Source organism: Balaenoptera musculus, chromosome 8 (assembly GCF_009873245.2).
Source record: "Balaenoptera musculus isolate JJ_BM4_2016_0621 chromosome 8, mBalMus1.pri.v3, whole genome shotgun sequence".
Taxonomy (NCBI): Eukaryota; Metazoa; Chordata; class Mammalia; order Artiodactyla; family Balaenopteridae; genus Balaenoptera; species Balaenoptera musculus.
In genome coordinates, this window is record NC_045792.1 from 14682874 (window position 1) to 14695191 (window position 12318).

At 47.4% G+C, this 12318-nt stretch overlaps 1 protein-coding gene across 3 annotated transcripts in view; it reads left to right on the forward strand.

The window, feature by feature from the left end:
- The window catches only part of TMPRSS13 (transmembrane serine protease 13), a 37556-nt gene extending 32671 nt beyond the window's left edge, over positions 1-4885 (forward strand). Inside the window, exons 11-13 of one of the 3 annotated variants that reach the window (XM_036861728.1) lie at positions 1096-1238; positions 1383-1535; positions 2246-4879. In XM_036861728.1, coding sequence (XP_036717623.1) covers positions 1096-1238; positions 1383-1535; positions 2246-2272 — 323 coding nt within the window. In that variant the 3' untranslated portion in view covers positions 2273-4879. Of the gene's footprint in view, positions 1-1095; positions 1239-1382; positions 1536-2245 lie in introns of all 3 variants that reach the window. The other 2 variants (XM_036861727.1, XM_036861729.1) reach the window with 2 other exon arrangements.
- The last annotated feature ends 7433 nt before the right edge of the window (positions 4886-12318 follow it).

A 12318-nucleotide genomic window follows, 5' to 3' on the forward strand; every position in this document is an offset into this window, starting at 1 on the left:
GGGTCTACCTAGATGAGGGTTTGGATGTATAGATTCATGGGCCTTGGTGTGAATGTGTGTGTGTATACACCTGCGTATACATCAAAGCAGTTGCTGTGACAGTGCCCCAGCCAAGAACACGAGGAAAACCCCTATCTTTGAAAGACCTGGGTCCATTGCTCATTGCACTGAGGGAGAACTCACACCAGGGAGAACCGTGGGGCGTCTCGACAAGAGGGTGTCAGAAAGGACTTATAGGATTCGGGTGCTTTGAAGGGGGTTCAAAGAAGCGAAGTCTTTCTCTAGATTGGTTGCTTGTAGGAAGCAGGGATAATCCTGTGAGTGGATAGCTTAATCATCTCGTTTAGAAAGAGTTAATAGACTGAGTCTAAAGCTGTAGTTGGTGAAGAAGCAGCAGCTGTTCATCCTGTCTGGGACAGGGGGCTGTTTGGTCCTTTCGTGGTTTGACCTACCTTGTGTTTTGTCTGTGCGGAAACAAGGCTAGGAAGCGGTTTGGTTTTCCCTCACTTCATCATGATCACAGGGTGGCCGTGTCTGGTGTCCGGTCTGTAAGGTTCTGTATACTGGGCAGGAGGGCACAGCAGTCAGCTGGCCTTGCCACGAGAGTCGTGAGCTTGTGGCCGCCGCAGGTGTCAGGACCTGCTCGTGGGATGGAGCGGTGACTGGCCAGGAGCAGCCTCGTTTTGATCTTGGCCCTGTGACTGACTCGCTGGGTGACCGTGGGCAAGTCCTCCCTCAGCCCTAAATTTCTCCTTCTGTAAATGGATTCATCACACCTGCGCTCCTCAGAGCACGTGGTTACCAGAAACGATCTATCTGACGTTGCTTTGAATACAGAAAGGCACTGTGCAGCATGTAAGGCAGCCCGATAGGCCTGTGGGTTTGTCTGTGTACGTGCGTCTCTGTTACGTGTAGTGAGTTGTGTCTGGTGTGAGGGTGTATGTGCCCATACATCCTGGGCGGCCTACCATGGGAATGGTGCCCTCCACGCCCGGGAGGCTGCCAGTCTGGGGTGTGGGGTGGCAGCTGGAAGGCCACAAAGCCGCCCGGAGTCTCACTCCCTTCCCGTCTTCTCTCTCCTCCCCTGCACTGAAGAGAGGACATCCCCCTTCCTCCGGGAGGTGCAGGTCAACCTCATCGACTACAAGAAGTGTAACAACGAGTTGGTCTACAACAGCTACCTCACCCCGAGGATGATGTGTGCGGGGGACCTGCAGGGAGGGAGAGACTCCTGCCAGGTGAGGCTGCTCCCGCGTGGGGCTCAGGCCCTGGGACCCCAAGGGAAGGGAGGAAGGCTGGGGTTTTGGGGTTGGAGGGAGAGTCAGGTGATGATCTGATGATCAGAGTCGTCAACCTGCTGATGCGCGTGCACTCCCCTGTAGGGAGACAGTGGGGGGCCCCTGGTCTGCGAGCAGAACCACCACTGGTATCTGGCAGGGGTCACCAGCTGGGGAGTGGGCTGTGGCCAGAGAAACAAACCCGGCGTGTACACCAAAGTGACGGAAGTCCTCCACTGGATATACAGCAAGATGGAGGTGAGAGCCCTGCAGCGTGTGTGCACCCAGCAGGCGGGGACTCCCAAAGGTGGGGTGCCTGGAAGAGGGCCTAGCCTTTCCCCAGGGTCTCGGTGAGGTCCCCTTGCCCCCTCGCCTTTCGGGGTGTTCAGAATGTGGAAATGACCAGGACAGGACCGGAGTCAAATGTTGGGCCGACCCCCGCTGCCTGTGCTTCTTCCGCCCCTTTTCCTCCTGCAAAACAGAGCTCAGAGGGTTGCAAAGTGGTGGGTCTAGGCTGGGTACCGGCCCCAGCATCACTGTCCTCTGCCCAGTGATGGCTGCGTCGTGAGCCCACACGCTGACAGGAGGAGGCCTCCCCTTCTTGGCAGGAGGAGGGTCTCCTGGGAAACTGGGCATCAGGAAACGGAGGTCTACCCCCCACCTCTGTGGACCCGGTCCAGCCCCTACCTTCCCTGGGCCTTCGTCCTAGCTGTAGAGCTGGGGTGCTGTGCCGGCCCTTCCCTTCTCTGCCCAGGCAGTGAGGGCTCAGGTGGGGATGGGAAGGCTTCTCTGGAAATCCAGCGGGGCGGGTCCTGTTCCCATCTTTTCCCCTGGGCTGCCCCTCTTCTCTGAGGGGCAGTGCCCGATGACAGCTGGGCTGAATTTTAGGCCCTGAGGCCCCACCTTCAGCTTTCTGTGTTCTAGACACACCCTGCCCACCCTCACCCTGTTCTCCCTCTTCTCCTCAGAGTGAGACACGCTTCCAGAAAGCCTAAGTCTGGCTTCACCTAACGGCACTGGCTGCTGTAAAGACTCTGGCCAATGTGACCGGGCCACAGGCACCATCATCTGGGCTAAAGGCCACCAGACACCATCGTTACTGCCACCTCCACTGTCTGCTGCCTCTGTGAATACACCTGTGTGTGTGCATGGGCACACGTGTGTGTCACTGCTTTCCCAAGGTCTTCAGAAACCAGGAGAGCTGTCAGCTCTTCTCACACGCCAGGCTGGAAATCACCTGAAGATAACCGTTTGGACACCATGGAGGTTCCCACAGGGGTGACCATAATGGATGGAGGAGGTGGAGCCCAGGGAAGGGCCTGGAAGGTCACATCAGGAATTCTTGCTTCTCTGACCCTGACTTGGAGACTAGTCCAGAATGGGCCGCCTCCCCCAGTGGCCCAGCCGTCAACTGCCATCAGGGGCCAGTAATAGGTTTCATGGAGTACCGGGACCATCCCTAGCGGGAAGATATTCCCACTGGCCTCCTGCGCGGCCTCTCCCCTCTCAGCCCTCCTGCTGGGGCCGCGCCGTGGCTGTCCCCGCTGACAACTCAGGACAGGGCTCGCTGTCCTCGTTTAGTCACAGGCTGTTGGAGGCAAATTTCATTTCATTTTATTTTTATATTCAAGAAATAGAAGTAGATGTATTTTTTAAAATTCTCCAAAAATCCCAGGAGCAAAAGAACCTAAAAGAAAAAAGAGTGGATTTACGTACATATATAACTGAATTACCTTGCTGTACACCTGAAACTAACACAACATTGTAAATCAACGATCCTCCAATAAAAATTAAAAAAAAAATTCCAGGAGCCAAGAGAGTTAACATCAATCACCTCAGGAACTCAGAGGGACTCCTGGCAGCTGTGCCCCTCTGGAGTCCCACAGAATGCTCCTGCCCTCAAGGGGCCCTTTGAGATACTCAGGGAAGCAAATCCTCACTTGGGCTGGCAGGCAAATCCATCACAAAGAGAACCACGACCGTTGCTGCATCCAAGGGCTGCAGGAGCATGAAGGAACCAATGCTGCTTCTCTGTTGGCCCTGGAGCCTGGGAAAATCCAGGTGGATGGGCATCCCTGGTACCCAGGGCTGTCCTGGGACTTTGGAATTTCTTCTCAGCTTTCTCCATCTTTCACCTTTTCAGAGACACAGTGTTGCCATGAAAACTGCCTTGGAGAGAAAGCTGGCTCTGTCCCCAGGCCCTCCAAACAGCTTTTCTGAAGGACCCGAGTTGCCCCTCCTGCAGGGCATCAGTACGTCTAGCCCCCGCACCAGCTGAAGTCCTGGACCTTCCCCATCCTTTTCTCTGGGGCACCCGATCCTCCCGCAATCCCATTCTCCTACCATCTTTGGGCCTGTCTGGTAGTGCTATGACTCCCATCGGCAGGGTCCGAGCAGATCAGCCCAGCCCAGCCCAGGCAGGCGGCTGCTCGGGGGATAGACTGTTCTGGAAGAGCAGCTGGAGTTGGCTAGCATCACTGGGCAGGGTCTGAGGGGCCTGGTGACGTGTTATCACAGCTGGGTTTTTTGGGGGGACGGCAACATTCACATCCACAGCACCCCTAGCAGTGGTCTTCAGCAATAAAAGCTGTGTGACCTGAAAAATGTGTCACTGGATGTTTTCATGGTACCCTAGGTAGAAAACTGAGATTGTCCACCCGGGTGCCCAGACATCCTCAGTTTTTGTTCTTAGTTTTGGTTCCTCAGCTTTGGGTTCTGCTCATTTAATCACACATTCATTTATTTATTCATTCACCCACCATATGGGTGCCTGCTCTGTAGCAGGAATTTGCACCAGGCCCAGGTGGTACAAAAACCACAATGGTCCTCAGGAAGTCATGGTCGTGACCCAGTGTGATAGAAGCTGTGATTCAGTGTGGACACCGTGCTTGGAACACAGCCGGTAGCTGCACCTAGAGAGGTCAGGGAAGGCTTCATAGATGAGGTGAGATTTGAAATGAGTCTTAATAGAGTAGGTGAGTCTTCACCAAGCAGCTGGGGTGGGACAAGAGCAGGCCAGTGCCTGTTCTGTTTCCCTCCTTCCTCTTTCTCTGCCTCTGACTTTGCCAGCTCAGCAAAAGGCATGTTTACAAAGAAACCCCAATGCTTACTCAACTGTTTCCAAGAGAATTGGATGGGCGGTCCCACTGGCCTCTTCTGAAAGATCTAGCCCTTCTTGCTCTGCACTTACTTTTCCTGTGTTTAATATCAATATATTGACCTCACCCATTATGATCCCACGATGAATTCCCAGCACCCTCAACACACACGCATGCCTCTAGCCATGAGCACAGATTTCTCCAGGCCTGCCCCCATGGGCCTGGCCTTTGCACACCCCAAGATTGTTTAATCTCCCCTGTCAACGCCAGGGGAAATCCTTCCTCCAGTTATTTTCTTGCTCTGTCTGCATGACAAAGCATGGGGAGGGGGCAGGTGCCAGGCTTACTATATTTAGCAGTAGGGGTAGCACAGCTGCTGTCACAGATCCCCAAATTCTCCACAATCTCAGTGGCTTGACCCAATCCAAGTTTATTTCTCATCTACCTAACAGTCCAGTGAGGGTGTCTGGCCAATGGGAGGCTTTCTTCCACATGATTTTTCAGGGGCTCAGATTCTTTCAGCCTAGTGACTTTGTCATCTGCTTCCAGCTGGTGGACAGAGGAAAGAAAAGATGAAGAAAGCATATCCACTTCTTAAATGCTCTGGCTCAGAAGTGATACATGTCATTTTCACTCATATTTTATGGGTGTCAACATATCACATGGCACCACCTAGATCAAGTGGGAAAGGCACGAAGAAAGTCAGTCCCTGGGCAGTTCCCATGCAAGAGTAAACACCTGTTTTGGAAGATAACCAGCCACCTCTGCCCCGCAGAGGAAGCTGGTCATATCCCAGAAGCCAGGCCTTGGGGCAGAGAGTTAGGGCTTAGGCCATTTCTGTTCCTTTTTCCTTAGGAACCAGACCCTTTCTCTCCTCTCTTGGCTTCCTAGGGCAGAAATTGATTTGCTGGTGTGCAGAGGTGTGTGTGTCAGGGAGAGGTAAGAGAAAAAGCAGTATCTAGATGGGAAGAGAAAAATATTCCTTAGGCCCAGGACGTCTATAGAGGCTATAAAAATCATGGAGGGTGGGTGATGGGATTTCCCAAATTGATCCAGAATCTCCAGGGAGATGGGTGTGTGTACTGAGGGGAGGTGTTGCTGGTGACACTGTCCTATGGTCCCTGGGTCCCAGGCGCCTCCAGGTTCCAGTCAAACTCTCTGGCTTTGTCAGCTCTGTTGACGGCTGAATTTCCCCGGAATTTCCCTGGGGAAAGGGGGAGGGTCAAGTGAGTGCGTTGGGGGTGGGACAGGTGATGATGGCTCTTTGGAGGGGGAGCCAGTTACAGCCTTGCTGCCCTTCCAGCTGCCTCTGGGGTTTGGTTAGATTCCCAAGACCTATGGTTTTCCATAATTGCTTAGCCGATGTCCTGCTGCAATTGGGAGGACATTGAGAGATGCACGTGGAGAGAGCTCCTCGTAATGATAATGATGACGATAATGACAGTAATAGCTAGCCTTTGCTGAGCGTCTGCCATGTGCCAGATGCTGTGCTGAACACCTGATGTGTATTATCTTCTGTGAGCATGAAGTAGGCATTGTTATTATCTCTATTTTACAGATGAGGAAACAAGGCCAAGAGAACTGAAATAAGCTTCCCCCAAACTAACAACTACTAAGTGGCAGAGCTGGACTTTGAATCCAGCCTGTCTGATTTTAAAAGCTGCTTTAAAAGCAAGTAGAGCCTTCCTGGCTGCCGCCTCGTGGGGTCTGCCATCTGACTCTGTGGATCTCTCTGTTCTCCACCAGGCCTGTGCTGTGGGACGGGCAAAGGTGGGACAACCCCCCAGAGGAGGATGGGCTTATCCCTCAGAGTGTCACATGACCAGAGCCTTAGCCCATGCAGCTTCTAGAACCTGGGACAAATGCATCGTGGATGGGAGGAGGCCCCCTGGCACCTTCCCCACCACCCCAAGTGGATGGTTTCTGGGAGACCCTCCCATGCCATGACACGCTATGGCCCCAGGACACCTCCATGTCTCCTCGATGTGGGTGGGTGACTCTGAGAGGTACATGCCACTCATTCCCTACCTCCTCCGCACTGGCCCAGGCTTCCTGTTCCTTGGTAACTGCCACCCAGCCCAGGGAGAAAGCTCCATGCTGGTCTTATAATGGGCCTACCGAGGGAACACAGAGTGCTGTGCTCTGGAGATAAGCAGCTGGGACGCTCCAGGCAGGAGCCTTTATTGGATGAGTCCTTTGAGAAGGGAGGAGCATGGCTTGGTCTTTGGTCCTTCAAGCTCAGTTCTTGTCAGCGAAACCTGTGGATATAACAAGCTGTCTCCTCTGTCCAAGTCCCAGGTCCCAGAATTTCTCCACTTTTCATACAAGGAGGGAGCTGGGAGCTTTCTTTGAATAATTCCTCCTAATTACACTATGTTGTAGTGGAGAGAGTCCTGGAGCTGAAATCAAAGCAACCTGGAGGTACAAATTCCAGCTCAGCCGCTTGTTTGGCTCTGTGGGCTTAGGTAAGCCAATCTCTGTTTCCTCATATGTGAGATGGGTGTATCTAGGCCACACGTTGTTGCAGGATTAAGTGGGAGGATGCATGTAAACACACAGGGCAAAGTGACTGGCATATTAGGACCTCTCAACAAATGTTGAGTTTGCAACAAAAGGGCCAGATCCTTCACCTCCGTTATCACTTCACCCAATAAGTGAGATAGGAGAGGGAAATTTGGAAACAACTCCAGGACTTAGGAAATTTGCCATTTCTCTCCATAAACTTTCCTCTTAGTCTCATAGCAATGGGCTGATCTTCCATGGAGATGACACTACCATCTGGGGTAGATGGCCGTCCCCTACGGGTGGCTTCTCTAAGTCATGGAGATGCACTGAATTGAGCTCACTCTGCTCTCTCATCACTGATGGGACCAGGATGGATTCCTGTGCCTGGCCCTGCTCTGGTGGCATCTGACTGCTCAGCCAAAGGAGCTGACAGTTCAGGGCTGTGAGGGGACACACATCCTCGTTCCCCATGGACTCCTCCATCCACGGCCATCTGGCTCCTGCCCCATCATGTCAGTGAACTGCCATGTTGCCAAATCTGATGGAACATTTTTAGCCCTCATCTTACTGGCACTGCAGCATTTAACTATCGAGTACTTCCTACTTTGTGAAATTGCCGTGGCTTCTGTGGCACCAAGCTCTCCCAGTTCCCCTCCTGACCCTCTGGCTGTTCCTTCTGTCTTCCACAAGCTCTGTAAATGGTGTCCCCAGGACACCAGCCTCAGCTCTCTTCTCAGGATAAATGGTCACCCTGGGTCATCTCATCTATCCTTGGGTTTTCCAGCTAACTTGGGTAGAGCCAGTAGGAATTTGTTCCATGTCATTAAAGTATAAGAAATGTCATCTTTCTCTTTAAAAGCAGATTAAAATCTGACTTTGAACTGCTGCAGCCTGGCTGGAAAACATCTCTCATCATGTGCTTCCCCAGGAAGCTCAGCCCCAGGAGGCCCTCTCCACTGCTCTCCAGGCGGGGTGTTCAGCCTGCAGCCGTCACAGGCACCCTCAGGGGGTTTTACAGGTAAAGGGAGTAGCTCACAAACTCGCTGCTCTCTGTACCCCTAGTCTCAGGAACCCCACTCTCCCTGGGTCAGGCCCAGGCTGCTCCCTTCTCTTCAACCCCCAAAGCCCTTCTCCTTGCGGACAACTCAGGCCTGTCTCTTATGAACACTGTACAAAGGCCAACAAATTCTCTCTAGGGTCAAAGCCATTCTTTCCTGATGAGATCACAGCAGAAATCAAGATAAGCATAGATTTCAATGATCGTGCACAGATTTTCATGTGAACCTCAGTTTTCATTCCTCTAGGACAAATTACTCTAGGTGAGATTATGGTTACCATATGTTTAAATCTATAAGAAACTGCCAGGCTGTTTTCAGAGGGGCTGTACCATTTTGCACTCCCACCTGCAATAGGAGAGTTCCAGTTGCTCCGTATCCTCACCAGTTCTTGGTATTGTCAGATTTTTTATTGTAGCCCCTCTAATAGATGTGTAGTGGTGTCTCACTGTGGTTTTAACTTGCATGTCTCTAATGACTAATGCTGTTGAGCATCTTTTTATGTGTTATTTGCCATCTATCTAGCCTCTTGAGTGAAATGTCTGTTCAGATTTTTTGCCTGTTTGTTGCGTTGTTTCTTATTGTTGAGTTTTGAGAGTTCTTTATATATTCCAGATACTAGTCTTTGTTGAATATGTGATTTGTAAATATATTCTCCCCATGTGGCTCGTCTTTTCGTTCTCTTAATTGTGTCCTTACAGAGCAAAAGTTTTTAATTTGGTGAGTTCCAATTTATCGATTTTTTTTCTTTTTGGATTGTTCTAAGAACTCTTTGCCAAATCCAAGCTCTAGAAGATTTTTTCTGATATTTTCTCTTAAGAATTTTATTGTTTTATGTTTTACACTTGAACTTAAGATCCATTTGGAGTTACTTTTTGGATACCACTGAGTTATAGATTGAGGTTCATTTTTTGTTTGTTTCTTTGTTTGCAGATGTATGGCCAGTTGTTCTAGCACCATTTGTTGAAAAGACTGTACTTTTCCCATCCAATTGTCTTTGCATTTTGTCAAAAATCAATTGAGCATATTTGTACAGGTATATTTCTAGACTTTTTATTCTGTTCCATTGATCTACGTGTCTATCCTTCACCAATGCCACCCTGTCTAAATTACTGTAGCTTTATAGTATGTCTTAAAGTTGGGTAGGATGAATCCTCCAATTTTGTTCTTTTTCAACATTATTTTGGTTATTCTAGCTCTTTACATTTCCATATAAGTTTTAGAACCGTCTTGCTTATATTTATAAAGAAGCCTGTTGGAATTTTGATTGGGATTGCATTAAATCTATAACCAATTTGGAGAGAATTAACGTGTTAACTATTGAGTCTTCCAAACCATGAACACGATATGTCTCTCCATTTATTTAGATTTTCCTTGATTTCCTTCATCTAGGTTTTGTAGTTTTTAGTATACGGATCCTGTTCCTATTTCATTATATTTGTAGCTGAGTACTTAATGTTAACAAAAATAATGTTTTTATTGAAATAATACTTTTTAAACAGAAAAGGGAGAAGAGTGGCATTGTTTTACATTTTTGCAACTGTCTTTAATGTCTGGCTGAATGAAATAGCTGGATTCTCATCTTTGTTTCAGTGTTCAATCTGTTGTGATATGTTGTTTTGGTTGAAATACATGAAGAAAATTCAATATCACACAGATATAGAGTTGGAAAGTGGAAACATAGTTTATTAGCCTTTTCAGGTAATTGTGGATACTTTTTTTGATACTTAGTATACTCAAACTTGACAAGTGGCAGTTTTGTAAAGGTCAGTTGCAATGTGGAATCTAAAACCTGTCAATGAACTTTTTTACTCAGTTACATTAAAATCTCTTGGTCTGTGTTGCACTCCGAATGGGTCTTTTTACCCACGCCTAATATTGTAACATCATGCATTCATCATTTGGAAAATATTGATTCTGAGTTATGAACATCTTCCACATGCTGACACACTTCAGTATACAATATCAAAAATAATATGTATTAACATTACCACTGATCTCAGGACTTCCCGGGTGGCGCAGTGGTTAAGAATCCACCTGCCAATGCAGGGGACACGGGTTCAAGCCCTGGTCCGGGAAGATCCCACATGCCGCGGAGCAACTAAGCCCGCGAGCCACAACTACTGAAGCCCGCACGCCTAGAGCCCGTGCTCTGCAACAAGAGAAGCCACTGCAATGAGAAGCCAGAGCACCTCAACGAAGAGCAGCCCCTGCTCGCCACAACTAGAAAAAGCCCATGCGCAGCAATGAAGACCCAACGCAGCCAAAAATAAACAAATAAATTAATTTAAAAAAATACTACCACTGATCTCTTAGAAAAGTATTTAAGGATTGGAAATCAGTCAAGCTCATGGGAAGGATGCACATTTCCAAAATTCTAATTTTCAATTGAGAGTTTAAATTCTGTCCCTAGCAACAAATATTGTCTGTTGTTTTCCTTGCTGTGACAAGCTCATTTTGTTCATTTTTGAGAAAATGATTGCCAACTATCAAGTCTGAATAGTCATTTGTATGTTAATCTTCATTCAAGGAAAAATGGTATTTCACGAAAAAAAGTGGCTAGTTCAGCTTGCAGCTCAAAAATATTGGGTTGGCCAAAAACTTCGTTTGGGTTTTTCTGTAAGCTGTTACAGAAAAACCCAAACAAACTTCTTGGCCAACACAATACAAGGCTTTTCCTCAAGAAAACCTTAGTACTTTGGAATGCAGCAGAAGTGCTTTGTGCATACTTCCCATTTTTTCACACTGAATGTTAAAAAGACATTTATTCAGGATTGAGATTAAATAAAATGAATACTTTTCAATAATTAATAATTTCTACCACTTCATCAAAGATGTTCTTAAGTGAAACTGGCAAGAGTGTGCTGGCGAAGAACACAGTGACTACACACACAGTTTGGTGCCGTGGCCTTGATTCATGGTAAGGAGCCTGTAGTTTTGCGCACCATTGCTTTTGTACCATTGGTAAATGTCAACACAGTGAAAAATGCAAATGACATCATAGCATTATTATGAAAATAGTTTTGACCCTGCTGATCCCCTGAAAAATGTCTCAGGCACCTTCAGGGGTCCTCAGACCACACTTTGAGGACTGCTGTATTAGACCACACAGCAAGACAAAAACAGGGAAATCCGCGGGTATTGATTTTGGATAGGTACTTTCTGGAAATTCTACTGGAACCGTATCTTAATCTTACCTTCACTGCTCACTCTGAGGAAAAAGTGAACAATTTCTCTCGTGAAGGGGGCTAAGGCTAGTCAGCTTTATGTGGTGATGTTGGGTCTTGTTGAAGAAGATGGACGTTAATTTAATTGCAGTTTAATGAAGAGCTCAGTGGGTGGGAGAAAGAAGAGTGATTGGGAATTTGCATTTCCTTAACTTCCTGGGCTTGATGCATCCCAGGTGAGTGTGCTCTAATGTTAGAAACACTTCGATCATTCTGCCCGGGACTGGGGAAGCATGGCCAATAGCTTCAATATTGCAGGTGAAGTCTGTGTGGGGTCTGCTTTGTGGTTGGAACTGGAGATTAGAACTCCATCAGGTTCTTCTCTGATAATCCTTCTAATTGGACTAATAGATGCCCCAAATTCTGTTGAATTCAACAAATTATGACAAGCAATCACTAGTGCAAGGACTACATTAAGTGCTGGGAGCAGGACTTGAGGTTGGAGTGGAGGACACACATCTATATCATGGTGTTCCTTCCCTGCCCCTTTCTACTCTGGTCTTTTTTTAAAAGCTTGACTGTTTCTGTAATTTTGTAATTAACGCTCACTACAGGAGCATCTGAAAAAAATCCAAACAATCCTGAAAACTATAACAATAATATAAAGGGTACCATTTATTTGCCAAGCATAAACTCTCCACATCATCACATATTTTATTATCTCATTTAAATCTCTCAACAACTATTACAATAATAGGTACTATTGCAAAGAAGAAAGTAAAAATCACTTTAAATCCCACCACCCAGAGGTAAATATTATTAGCACTTGGGTAAAATCTTTCTAGATCTCTATGTAGCCATAGAGAGAGGTCTACAATTTTATATGAATGGGATCATATTATACAGATTATTTTGTATCTTGATTTCTTTTTTCTCAACAATAAGAGATAAACACCTTCCCCAGGGGCATGGATGTTATCATCTTTAATGGTTGTAGAATACTCCATTGTGTAGATGTATTGATTTACTTAATCTGTCAGTGGACGTTTAAGTAGAGTAGTTTTCAGATTTTGATATTATAAAAGTTAATGCCATAGATTTCTCTGTGCATGCTTCATTCTGAAGCAATGATCTCCTAAGGGTAAATTCCTGTAAGTTGGGTTGTCTACATATTTATCCAAAATGCTAAACTGTTTTTCAGAAGAGTTTAATTAAC